This window comes from Rattus rattus, chromosome 2 (genome assembly GCF_011064425.1).
Source record: "Rattus rattus isolate New Zealand chromosome 2, Rrattus_CSIRO_v1, whole genome shotgun sequence".
In the NCBI taxonomy this organism is placed as follows: Eukaryota; Metazoa; Chordata; class Mammalia; order Rodentia; family Muridae; genus Rattus; species Rattus rattus.
This window is the reverse complement of record NC_046155.1, coordinates 172,721,062-172,734,938: the sequence shown is the minus strand read 5'-3', so window position 1 is coordinate 172,734,938 and position 13,877 is coordinate 172,721,062. Positions and strand designations below refer to the sequence as shown.

General features: G+C 48.7%; 1 protein-coding gene across 1 annotated transcript in view; it reads right to left on the bottom strand.

Moving 5' to 3' along the window:
- Positions 1-202: 202 nt before the first annotated feature.
- The window catches only part of Sae1 (SUMO1 activating enzyme subunit 1), a 53,380-nt gene continuing 39,705 nt past the window's right edge, over positions 203-13,877 (bottom strand). Inside the window, exons 7-9 of the mRNA XM_032894379.1 lie at positions 9,031-9,175; positions 3,625-3,694; positions 203-1,086 (exon numbers count right to left, since the gene is read on the bottom strand). Coding sequence (XP_032750270.1) covers positions 994-1,086; positions 3,625-3,694; positions 9,031-9,175 — 308 coding nt within the window. The 3' untranslated portion in view covers positions 203-993. The remainder of the gene's footprint in view (positions 1,087-3,624; positions 3,695-9,030; positions 9,176-13,877) is intronic.

The window sequence follows — 13,877 nt, the reverse complement described above, 5'->3', positions numbered from 1 at the left end:
TGTGTCCTGTCTGCAGTCCAACTGCTGCATCATCTAAAGGACAAAGGCAGCGGGCGGGGGGAGGAGGACAGGACGATACGACACTACGACTGGAGATAGCAGGAACCTTTGAAGCACACAAGGGTGTGAACACTTTCAGGTTTGAGAAAAGTAAGAGACCAGCCACCCACCCACAAGTTTCTAAACCAGGAGACAAGCAAGCTTGAGAGGATGCACTTTATTATCATTCCTTATGAATAACCAAGGGAATCTACAATCTAGACGCATTGCCCCCATACCCTAGAAGGAAGACCAAGCCAACTCGGCCCTCCCCTCAGAGGACCTGGCTCCCAATATGAGGAACTGGGGGACATGGTGATAGTGGCCCACCCTAACTCTGGAATATGTCTTTGATTATATTCTGAGAGAGGTTCTCAGTACATTTTGTAGACCTGTTGGCCTTGATTTACAGCAATCCTCCTGCCCTGGCATCCCAATTTCTAGGATTACAAGCTGCATAACGGCCCCTAGCATTAAATCTACCTTTTAGAAATAAACTGTTTGGGGTGAAAAGACAGCTTGGTCATTAAAGGCTGACCACCAAAAGACATGACAACTGGGTGAGTCCCTTCCAAAACCCAGGATACAGCCTGAGGAGGGGCCAAAAAGAGGGCTGCTCTCGGTTCTCCAGGCAGAAGTATAATCCATTGGGTTTCAGAGTCTCTGGGCCTGGGGTCCCCACCCATGTCCTGCTCCTCTCTGTTGACCTATAGAAAGAAGTCCAAAGGGTGAGAAGAAACTGACACCACGAAGCATGATGCTCTTCCCAGGTGTGGTCAGTCCCCAGTGCCAGAGGGGAGCCTTGTGATTATCACACGCGGGAGCCAGCAGGTTCCTGATAACTGCTAGGACAAACTCGGGATGAAGTCTCGCCTTCTTGCTCTAGAAAAAACGATCCAGACATGCCTTCACAGAGAGGCTAGGTGACTCAGTGGCGCTGCACACACCTCAGGCTCACTGGGGACCAAGGCACTCCACAATTCCACTCCCCTTCATGCCATCGAAGAAGAAGAAGTTGTTGTGAGGAGGGTCCCTTTGAGACAGGGCCTGGAGAGAGGAAAGGAGGGCTCAGTTTCAGTGTAGAGCGAGTAGAACAACAAATCAACGGGCCTCTAAAGTCGGCCAGGGAAAGAATAAAGTGAAAATTACACAGGAAGGGCCAAGAGGACTCTGGGTAAAAGCTTCTGCTTAAGCTGGGGGGTGGTGGTACAGGTCTTTAATCCAAGGACTCGGGAGGCAGAGGCAGGTGGATCTCTGTGAGTTCCAGGCCAGTTTGGCCTATAGAGAAACCATGCCTAGAAAAACACCATTCAAAACAAACAAACAAACAAACAAGCCTAACACAACCATGGCCCAGAACAAATAGAGGTGTTCACCCAGCTTCAGAGTTGAATAAACTTAATTTAACCCCTGGAATGGCATTCAGATCTCTAAGTTCACGGCCAACACAGTGAAGGTGAGCTACACAGTGGGACTTTGCCACAAACCAACCAACCATACGTAACTGGTTTAGGACAGTGCTCCTCAACTGGGTGGGTCACCTTTGTTCTAGGGGTCACCAGCATCTGTAGGACCTCTTCTGCCATCCCTTTCTTGTCCCTCCCCAGGGTACGTTTCTCAGTAACAGGAGCTGTTGTCATCAGTGGGAAGGAGCACTGTCTAATGGTGCCAAAGAGACAACGCTCCTAGAGCCTCCAAGCCAAAGTGGACACAGCCCGTATTTTTCTCCTTCATGGCTGCGCTGACTAGGCTGGTACTGTTCTCCCGGGTTCCCTGGATCAGTTCTCCCGGGTTCCCTGGATCAGTGCTCCAGCCTCCTGAGCAGCTGCACCTGCAGGTGCTGGCTCAACTCATGTTTTTTTTGTCCCCCGGAGCTGGGGACCGAACCCAGGGCCTTGCGCCGCTAGGCAGGCGCCTACCGCTGAGCTAAATCCCCAACCCCTCAACTCATGTTTAAATACAGGGTCTACTATGGCCAATGCTTTCCCTATTCCCTCTGCCCCATGGACAGAAACTCATGGGCCACAGGCATGACTGAGGCCTAAAGCCTGCCAGGACAGTGAATGACTAGAAGGATGTGAGGGTCGAAGCGGGGAGGGAGGGAGGGAGAAAAGCTGATCTGCAGGACTTTCACATTCTCCCTCTAACTGCTCCCAAGTACTTTTAATAGGTGCTCGGAGAGAGGGCCTCAGATGCAGGCCCTCCCGCCAGCTGGCTGAAGTGTGCTAAGCAGAGGGAGTGCAGGGATGAAGGGACAGGGCAGAGGGTGAACATGGGGCAAAAGGTAAAGTGCTTCCCCAGCAAGATGGGGTACGAGATTCCAAACACACCCAGCAACCAAGAATGTAGAGTGCTCTGGCTGTCCGGGGTAAACAGAAACAAGATGCTGAGCAACAGCTGTACCCGGCAGGCAGGCAGGAAGGAGGGGGCAGCATTAAGACAGGGATGTGCAGAAGCCACCATCAACAATGGTTCCAGGCCACCTGCCCCAACCTCCACTCACAACCTCCGCCTCCGCCCCCAACCCCCGCAGTGCCATGCTAGTCTCTGGCGCTGTGTTGTTAGGACAGCATCTGCAGGATAACACATCTGCAGAGCCTCTAGGCTCTCCTGCTTCTCCAGTCCTTGCTGTCTAGGATGTAGAGTTGGGGAGAAATGAGGAAATGAGTTTAGGATAGAGAGCCAATCAGCAAAGGAGAGAAAAAGACGGTAAAGCTACAGGATTCAGGCTGAATCTTCACACAGCAATGAGACCCCAAGTCAAAGCTGCAAGAACCAGTGTCTCTCTATACACTGTGGTCTGAACTTGTAGAGATATGGAAGTCAGCCAGTCAGACATGCCTCTGTCAACAACAGCCATGATTACAGACACTTCTCCAGAGAAGATGTCTCATACTTGCATTCCCAGCACTCAGGAGGTTGAGAGTTCAAGGTCAGCCTGGGTTATAGATTAAGATCAGGTCTTAAAAAAAACAAAACAAACAAACAAACAAACAATGCCCCTAAAGTTTCCAGGGACTGAATTCAGGAGACTTGAGCATACCAAACAAACACTTTAGCACTGAGCTACACCCTAGCCCTGCATATGATAAATTTAAGAAAGTTGGGCAAATATTTAAGTCTCCAAAGGAAATAAAGCTTGCCATAGTTTTAGCAAAGCAAATATTCTAGAAGAGTTACATACTTCTTAGACCCAGTCTTCCTGCTGAGCCACTCATGTGGTGTTGGTAGATCATGAGTCCTGTAGACACTTAATGTAAACCTCCTCTACATAGTCTCACAGCAGGCCGGATAAGCAGGGGGTGCCCTGCACCACTCTGCAGGATGCCAGTCAAGAGCACAGGTGGAGTCTCTTCCCTATCTTCCTCTTACATGGAAATCTCCATCTACTCACACAACTGGTAGAGCAGACAAAGTGGCAACTATAGGAAGCATCTAAGGCCACTAGCTGGCTGGCCCATGAAGCCGGGGTACAGAGCCAGGGCATGAGAGTAAGAGAGCAAGCAGGTCTCAGCCAGCCAGTCCTTGGCTCTGTTAGTATGTGGTCAGGGCGCTGGGTCAGCTGTCAGCTCCAGATGACTTTACCTTCACAATTTCCTGTGCCAAGATTCCTCCAACCACAGCACATACTGGGGCCATCTCAGAGAAGCAGTACCTAGAAAACAGACAAGAAAAACATGGCACCGGGGCACAGGAAGGTGGTAGGGTGGGAATTAGCCAGGGGCTGTCCTGGATAAAGGTCCTAATCAGAGGGCAGTGCTAGGGCTGGTATCCAGGCATGAAAATTAAATCTGACCCCAGGGGCTCCTAAGTGGGTGGGGAAGACCTTTAACTTTGCAAAGCATGAATTCCTTCACATGATTCTTTTTCTTTTCCTTTTTTTTTTTTTTATAAAGTTCAAGGAAAGACTATATCTGTGCTTCCTAAAAATAAGGTCCTACAAACACCAGATGTGTGAGTGGCCCCAGCACATTCTCGCAATTCTCTCAGCACACGGGCAGTGGGTTCTTCTGTATGCTATTCCCAGAACAGGCTGTGTTCCGTGCTAGAAGACAATAAACACGGGTACAGCACAATGTCTACACGACCCTCACAGACAGCAGCTCCTTCCTTCTGGCCTGGCTGGAGTGCTCAGAGGACAATCTCAGAGGAGACTATCAACTCAACTGTCCTCCAATTACCCTGCTGGGGTCCAAAACACAGGCTCCCAAAAGAAGCTGTCAGGCTAGTTCCTAGCTCTCAACACAGAAGGGCCAGTCCGAGAAGCAAGCTGGGACATCAGGCCACCCTGACCCTCAAATGGGTCCATATGCCTTCTAGACATTTCTAAAGGTGTAACACCTTCACACGTAACGATGTAAACCCAATTACCAGTGCCATTTTCTGACCTGGTAAATCAATGAGAGGTACTTAGGTGTTTTCAGAGACCCACCCACCCACCCATCAACCTTGGTACTGAGCTTTGGATGTCTCTTTCTTTCTTTCTTTTTTTTTTAAAGATTAATTTATTTATTTTATGTATGTGAGTACACTGCAGCTGTCTTCGGACAGACCAGAAGAGGGCATCAGGTCCCATTACAGATGGTTGTGAGCCACCATGTGGTTGCTGGGAATTGAACTCAGGACCTCTGGAAGAGCAGTCAGTGCTCTTAACCACTGAGCCATCTCTCCAGGCCCCTCGGATGTCTCTCTCTCTCTTTTTTTTTTTGGTTCTTTTTTTCGGAGCTGGGGACCGAACCCAGGGCCTTGCATTTCCTAGGCAAGCGCTCTACCACTGAGCTAAATTCCCAACCCTGGATGTCTCATTTTTGACACATGTATGTATTGTTAAAGTACATCACACAAGGGCCTGCTGCATATTAAAGACCTCCATAGCACATGGCACATAGGTGTAACAAACTAAGTCCCATGACCAGGCAACAATGTTCTTTTTATCACAAAACAAAACAAACAAAAAAAGACTATGTAGCTCAAGGTGGCACCAACCTGAAGGAGCGCTAGAGATACAAAGTGAGAACTACTTGCACAACCATTTTTTTTTTTTGCTTGTTTTGTGTTTTCCTGAGAACTGAGGGTGCTTTACCACCCTGTCACACGCCCCCTTTTACTTCTTGAGACAAGATCTCACTAAGTTGTCCAACCTGACCTTGAACTTGTGATCTTTCTGCCTTCACCCCCTGAGCAACTGACATCACAGGATACACTACCACATCCAGCCATTTAAACCACCCACCCACTACTCACACGCCTACATTCTATGTTAAAACTCCACAGTACTTTGCTTTTTCTCCTCCTGAGAAAGTGTATTGTTGGAGGCTGAGTATGGTGGCACATGTCTTTAGTCCAAGTCACTAGGAGGCAGAGGCAGATGGATCTCTGTGAGTTCCAGGACAGCCATTAAGACCCGGTTTAACCCCTAGCTTCCCACATGAAAGCTAGGCGAGCTGAAGAGAAGGTGACATGGAGGCTTTTCCAGCAGCAGTGAGCGGGTTCTCACACACGCCAAGTTACAGTATGGAAGCCTTGCTCCCTAATTTAACTGGTCAATAAAAGGCTGGAGCCTGTGACAGGGCAGCGGAGGGAGAGGTGGGACCTGAGGATGAGAGAGGGGTTGCAGGTAGAGGGAGGAGAAAGGAGGCAGCCATGAGGAAATAGACCGAGTGCATGACCAGGACAAACAGCGGGCAACAGGGACTTCACAGCCGGGAATGAGTCAGAATAGCTCTAAACCTGCCCAGTCTAGGCTTACGACTTGTAAATAAAATACCTGGATTGTGTGTCTTTTATACAGGCTTGCTAGAATTATCAATTCACTTTACATTCGAACCCTTTAATTCAGTCTCCAGAACAAAATCAAATAAACAAAACAAAACAAAACAAAAAATAAATTCAAAATAACAGAAGCAAAGACAACAAAAATGTCAGAAAGTTCACTCAGGATAGGGTAGGTAAGAGGTTGAAACAGTCTCTCTAGAGTCCTGGTTAGCCTTGAACTCATGGCAATGCTTGTCCCTCTGCTTCAAAAGTGGGGAGATGGGGTGCGTGCATGTGAGCGCGTGCTGAGACGTCTGACACCAAGGACAAGCACACCCGACTGCACGGACATGAGGGATTCAGAACACTGTGCACCGAAGGCACCAGAAGCCAGGAGGAACAGAACAGGGAGTCAATCCTGATGATCGTGCAGCAGCAAAAAGGAAACCAACGCCTAGGTGTGGCATACTTAAAAAAGATTCAAACGAGGGTTGGGGATTTAGCTCAGTGGTAGAGTGCTTGCCTAGCAAGCGCAAGGCCCTGGGTTCGGTCCCCAGCTTCGAAAAAAAGAAAAAGAAAAAAAAAAAAGATTCAAACGAGACTTAAAGCACTTATTAAATGTGCTAGATGATTAAAATGGAGTTAAGGGCACTTGTTGCTATAGAAGACCTAGGTTCAATGCCCAGCACCACAAAATGGCTCATGACCAGCTGTTACGCCAACCAAGCTCCAGGGCATCTGATGCCCTCTTTGGGCTTGTGTGCTCCTGCATGCACGTGGCATAGACATACACGCTAAGTGTAAGTAACTACAATAAAAAGAAAAAAGAAAGACTAATTCAAAACAAAAGTTAGCATGAGGCCCTGGGAAATGACTCAGTGGGCTATCCTGAGTTCCCTCCCATGAACCCAGGTAAAGGTGGAAGGAGAAAACTGACCCTGCAGGTGTCCTCTGACCCCCACATCATCACATACTAACACACCCGAAATAAAGTGTTAGAATGGTTAAACCAGAAGGACGTCACTCCTAACTTTCCTTACTCACTTTCACCACCTAGTGTGTGTGAGCACGCCAGAGCGAGTCAGGGCACAACTTCAGGAGGCTGTGTTTGGCCGTTAGAGTGGGAACTGGTGGCAAACTTTCTACCCACGTACAGTCATGTATCTGTCACGTATAGTTTATTATACATTTGTTTTGAGACAGGATCTCGTATAACTCAGGCTGGCTTTAAATACACTATACAGTAGAAGATGACCTGGACCTGTATTCTTTTTTTTTTTTTTTTGAGCTGGGGACCGAACCAGGGCCTTGGGCTTCCTAGGCAAAGCGCTCTACCACTGAGCTAAATCCCAACCCCTGGACCCATATTCTTAATCCTTCTGCCTTTTACCCACTTGACAGCTAATTTAAAAAATATAATATAAATCATTTTATACATGAAGTTTTGTATATCTACGAAGGCTGAAAAGGAAAACACACCCTAACAATGTAAAGATTACGCTAAGAGCTACACATCCAGGTTGTGCAATACCTTGACATATAAGTATACATCTATCTATCTATCCGTCTGTCTGTCTGTATCTGTTAGCAGTGGTTAGAACAGGCTATCCTGGGGTTGGGGATTTAGCTCAGTGGTAGAGCGCTTGCCTAGCAAGCACAAGGCCCTGGGTTCGGTCCCCAGCTCCGAAAAAAAGAAAAAAGAAGGGGGAAAAAAAAAAAAAAGAACAGGCCATCCTTTCTCATCATCAGAAAAGCAGTAAGGCTCTTTCTTCACGGAGAGGGCACTCAGAACAAGAAGGTGAAAACACAGGCCACCATCAGATGGAGAGGGACAGGGACTCAGCACAGCTGTCCCTGCTCGGCAAGAGAATCAGGCAATTTGTAAGGGGCAGCTCAGCTGTGAGCCAGAGACTCATTTTCTTGCTTGTACCCCTCTCTTACCCAGGCCTGCCAGCAGACAGGCTTCAAGAGGCCTCTGAACAACCTCTTACTTAGAAGGCAATGGGAGAAGCGGCTGAGCACAGAACCTAGACCAGGGAGGTAGGTGGGGAAAGGAAGAGCCAGCCAGTAGCTCATTAGGCCACGTGTGGACCATCACGTCTGGGAAGTAAGGCCTTTAACTGTTGCCTGGGGAAGGTAGAACTAGCTGGTTCATCACCCTAACTGTCCAAATTAGTCACTTAGCTGCATGTTCACGGCCCAGAATCAAACTTGCCACTCTCCGGGTGAGTCTGCTGGAGGGAAGCTCATGGTCTGGTCTTCCCTACAGTAAGAGCCAAGTGCTAATAAGTGTGTGATGCTGCCAGCCCCGATCTGATAGCCACTCTTGCCAAAGTACTGAAAAGACTGCTTCCTAGCTGTGGAGGACAGCCTTTTAGTTCATGGCTCTGCGGGGAGTCAAAGACTAACATGAACGATGCTGGCTGGGGGGATGAGGAACCAGGAAGAGAGAAGGCACTAGGAGCTCTCTGGCCAGCTATTGCTGAGAAGAACCTGAAAGCAGTGTGGCTACTGTGGGGAGACATGAGGTGGCAGCACTGGTGTTACAGACCAAACCCCTGGGCAGAGCCAGGTATTGTGGTACACACCTGTCATTTAAGCACCCACAAAGCCACATCTCAAAAGAGGGTAGCAATGATAACAAAATGTGACCGGATCTCAGCTCTCAAAATGTGGCGAGCTGCTCAGAAGGAGCTCAGGGCCACTCGTCTGAAATACCTCAATCCTGACTGGGTGGGGACTAGACCTAAGGTCTCAGCTGACAAAAGTACAGACAGGTGTCCAACGGATGACAAATATCCACCAAGGGACCAATCACACCTTTACCCCCGACACCTCCCTCCTTACTCAACTCATCCCACAGCTGAAACTCCACACGGAGATGCACTGTAGCATTTCATAGCTAAGGCTGAAGACAAGGCCGGCAAGCAGGGAACTGTGCTATGCTCTCCATGCCGGCATCCTCCACCCTCTAACAGGCAAGGAGGTCAGGCTTCGACACAGCTCGGAGGGAGAACACTGAGGCCCAACAAGTGCACAGGCTGCTCGCACCTTAAGTTTCAAACCATATGAAAACCCAAACCTGCAAGTCTTCGCTTCTCTTGTAGCGTGCTTGGTTAGAGCACCGGCAGGGGGTAGCTTAGGCAGTTGGCAAATGGGGTACAGGAGTCCCCTTGAGACTCTGGTGTCAATAAAGACAAACACCCAGCACAGACGCCTGTCGGTGCAGATGCCAACCTGACAAAGTCATCGGGAAGCAGGTCAGGACTGACGCCCAGCGAGTCAAACACGTCGTTGCGTATCTGCAGCAGCAGCTCGGCATCCTCGCTGTAGCTGTCAGAAGTAGGGTCTCTCCCTTTATCCGTGCGGAACTTCAGCAGCACTGGGAAAGGGGACAGAGAGGTTAGAGAGCTCTTCTTGTAATGATCACCTCAAACTCTCAAGTACAGGAAAACCCCCAGACATCTGTTTTCTTGTACTCACCCACAGGAAGTAATACAGCAACCAAAATGCAGGCCAGGTGAGGGGTAGTACACCTTCACCTATCCAACAAATGCACTCACAAAGCAGCAAACTACAGTGACACATTTTGTGTCAGGTGCTTGGAAAGTAAAGTCTGACTTTGACCTGACCGAGCCATAGGTCAAAGTCAGGTAAACTTTTCCTAAGGAGGCAACAAATAGAATGTACGCGGGCAGAAGAGGCCAGAAGATGGGAAGGCCATGTTACAACCTGGAGGAGAAGCCAGGGCAGGAGGCCTGCGTTCTAGGCACCAGTTCAAGGGCTGCTTCAGCCAGAAAGGCAGGCCAAATACTCACCAGACAGGCAGGTTACTGCAAACAAACCTCCCTTAACAGAAGAACTATGGCAACATCCAGGAACCAAGGAAGCAGAAGAAAGGTTCCAACTTGGGCTTAGAGCCAGGCCTATGTAAGGAGACCCCGACACGACTAGACCTTAGTCCAAATGAAACAGTACTGACACAAGCACTTCTGCTGCTGCTGTACCTAGCCTGTTGTCACCGGTGCACATCTACAAGGCAGAATGACCACTCGGTGTCACAGTCTGTCCCACAGCACACAGAATACTGTGGAGTAGAAGTAGAGACGAGCGAATTGGCCCTGGATGGTCAACACAACACTTACCTGGATGGGGACTTTATTTTATTTTATTTTTTTGGATGGGGACTTTATTAAGTTCACTCACTTAGGTCTTAGCTTCTGTACATCAAGAGATCATCTTTCCCTGAAGATGAAGGGAGCTGGAAAGCAGAGCCATTTGAGGTTGCTCCAAGCTCTTAAATACAGTTATTGGAACTTGTTCTTTGGTTCTTGTTTTTTCTTCGGAGCTGGGGACCGAACCCAGGGCCTTTCGCTTGCTAGGCAAGCGCTCTACCACTGAGCTAAATCCCCAACCCGGAACTTGTTCTAACTAAAGAGCGACCCCCCACCTAACGATTTTAAGTTATGTATACGTGTGTCCATCTTTATGTGGGTATACACACGAAGGCAAGGTGTGGTGGAAGCCAAAGGTCAGATCTCTCTGAGTTACAGATGGCTGAGTCACCTGACCTGGGTGCTAGGAACCTAACTCTGATCACCTGGAAGATCAGAAAGTTTTCTGAACTCCTGAACCATCTCGCTAGCCCCAGGCTGTCTGTTTTTGAAGCCCATACTATTATTTTTTTTGGTTCTTTTTTTTTTTTTCGGAGCTGGGGACCGAACCCAGGGCCTTGCGCTTCCTAGGTAAGCGCTCTACCACTGAGCTAAATCCCCAGCCCCATACTATTATTTTGAAACTGACAAACAGCTTGGCAAATGAGCATCCAAGACTTGGGTTCTGGGCTCCAATCAGCACACTTTATCAACCAGCACTGAGGCACTGACTGGGTGCCAGGCAGACCTGGGTCTAGAACTGGGTGGGTCTTGACTTCTACATCTGTGAAGCTTATGGCTGGGGCTCCATTCACGACAGAAAACTCACCAAGTCAATGGAGCTCCACTCAAGTTTGAGTGGAGTCTGGAAATGGGTTGCAAGTTTTCCAAGGGGGTGGGGGGGGACGACAAAAACAACAAACACACAAAACCCCATAAACCACAAGAGCCCATACAGAAGAAAATCTGATTTCTGGTGTAGGGTCTATGTGTGGAAATCGTTAAAAAACAAAACAAAACAAAACAAAACCAAAACCAAAACCAACCAACAAGCAAACAAAGCTCTTTGGAACAACCAACTGCTTGCTCGAGGTACTGTCTGCAGTCTGGGATGCTAGTCCCCTTAGTGCTGTCTGAGCACTTAGCATGCTAGAGGACAGCTGCCACACACCGCCATCACGTGAACTTGGCTTCTAACTGCACATCCCATGTGCAGAGAACAGCAACCAAGGCAGCACCTGGGACTGCCTGGAGTGGAAGCCACTCTGTTGTGCCCAAAGCCTCTTCCCCAACTAATTCCAACGCAAACAGAAGACCTAGACACCAGTCTAGCAGAGCAGGTTCTCTGGTGGGCCACACACAACGTCAGTGACTCCTGAGAGGACGGGGCACTAACGCCTAGGGTGGGCCATGGGTGCCGTTGGCAGAGGATGGATGTGATACGAAGTAGCCAGATGAAGCAGTGGCTCAGGACGGCAAGAGGGAGCTGGAGAAAGAAGCAGCCCTGTGGTTGCCTGCAGCCCTGTCCTTCCTGTTGTTGGTAGTTAACTTCTCCAAGTGACCACAGCCTCTACTACTGTTACAAATACAGCCCTGCAGACAGCCTAAGCCACAGCAGAACCTGCTGTGTGAGAAGCCATGCTGAACATGCTCCATGTTGAGTACCTTCGCAAAGTAACCCTAGAGGACAGCGAGGACCATCACCCATCTCCTCTCAGGGAAAGATGACTCATGCAGCTGCTATGAGGAAAGCAGCATGACTTGCTCTGGAATCCAAAAGGGGCAGAACCATTCAGGAACTTGGCATCTAAGGTGCCAAGTGCTCTGGCCCTTTGGCACACTGGACTACATTTTTGCAAGGTTCATTTTCTAGATGTTCTTCAATGCTCACAGAGATAACATCCACACCGCAAGCTACTAGATCAGAGGGTGAGATAGGACACCCTTGTCCATCTGGCTTCACAGTAGTATCAGCTTCACCTCAGAAAGAAACCAGGTGCCATCAGGAGGAGGAGCAAAGGGAGACAGCACCAGCTTAGGCGTTCTGGGTATGGTCTGCCCAGACGAGGCCAGCAGGCTGGCATCGTGCACATAACTCATTGACCACATCCGAAGTGTTCTCAGGCCACTGGGGAGGCAGCCAGCATCAGGGCCTTTACTTGCAGTAAAGCAAATAGAAGCTGTTTTTTTCACTCTTTCACTGGCTGAGGTGAAGCGGGCAAGGACAAACGCATGTTCTAGAAAGGCAGCAACCTCAGGACTTAACTCACAAGTTCTCATTACATTCTGCTGTTTTACTTTCTGCTGCTCTTAAGCAGGCAGGCAGGCAGACACACATACACACATACACACACACCCCCACACACACGGACGGACGGACGTTTCTCTACCTTTCTGAAACGAACCCTTACCAGGTTGGGTTCTAATTCATGCAGATCAAACAGTGCCAGGGATGGAGAACAGCTTTGACAAGATGACGACTCATTGGATAACATAAAAACACTACAAAATCAGAGCTCCAAACTTAAGTAACTTTATCTGAACATTTAATGTGGATTGCCCAAGTTGATGGGGCTGACACCCACAGTTGGAGCTAACGGACAACCCATGTCTTTACTTAAGTTTAGGATCTGCCCACATAATGGAAAAGACAAACTCTGACCACAACTACCAGCTGGGTGGTGGTGGTGGTGGTGGTGGTGGTGGAGGAGGAGGAGGTGGTGGTAGTGGTGGAGGTGGTGGTGGTGGTGTATGCCTTCAACCCAGCACTCAGAAGGCAGAGACAGGTCACTAACTGTTCAAGGCTAGCCTAGCCTAGCCTACAGAGGGAAAGAAACCCTATTTGGGGGAAAAAGTCTCTTTTCATGTTATTTCAAAAAGAACCTGTGTTCACATGAACATAACACAACCTCTACAAAAAATATTTAAACACACGCAAATTTCACCTGCATTCAGAACACCAGCTCAGAGCTGCAGCAGCTGTGCTAACAACAAGCACAGGTCACTGAGAACGTCCATTCAAGTCCAGCCTGGGCTACACTGTGTCATGCTGTCTCAAAAAACAAGCCAGGTGGTGGTGGTAGCACATATCTTTAATCCCAGCACTCAGAGGCAAGCAGATCCCTGAGTCTGAGGCTAGCCCAGTCTACAGAGTGAGTACCAGGACAGCCAGCACTACAGAGAAACTCTGTCTCAGAAAAACCTATATAATTAGATAAATCGATAAATAATAAAGTACGATTGCAGCAGGGACTAGTAATGCACCCCAGTAATGGTGTGTTTATCCAGCAAGTGCAAGGCCCTGGGTTTCATCCCTAGCAGAGAAGCAAGAGTCAGTCAGTCAGATACTGTGATAGTTAATATGATCACCAAGGCCACCAAAAGAGCACACACACAGCATTTAATAGAAGACAATGAAGTATGAAGTGTCACATTAGCCCCGATACAGGATAGCTTTCAAAAGTGGCTCAACTGAGGACAGGAAGCTGAACTTGTATTAAAAAAAAAAAAAGGACTGACTTACGCTCCAGGACCCTTTGGCAGACAATTGTGGCTTCATCCTCCTCGTCGCCCCAGCTGGCTCACAGTAGATGTCCTTCATTTTGTTGTTTTTTAGATACAGGTTCATTACACTGCCCAGGTTCATCTAGAACTCATCTACCAGTGAATAAGTCCCTTGCCTCAGCACCCTCAGTGCTGGGACTACTGTTGGGGAGCATGGAAGACCACAGGCCTGACATTGAGTCAATCATCCATCCAGTAGACACAGCTGGTGGGGGAAGACAGGGATTCTTGGAGGCCACCATAACTCACATGCGGCATCCCAGCTCACATGCCCCCCAGAGCCAGCAGGCAGCATTAGCCCTTCCTTCCTGTTTCACTCTTCTCACCTTAGTTTCTTTCTCTCTTCTTTGTTAAGAGGGCACCTTT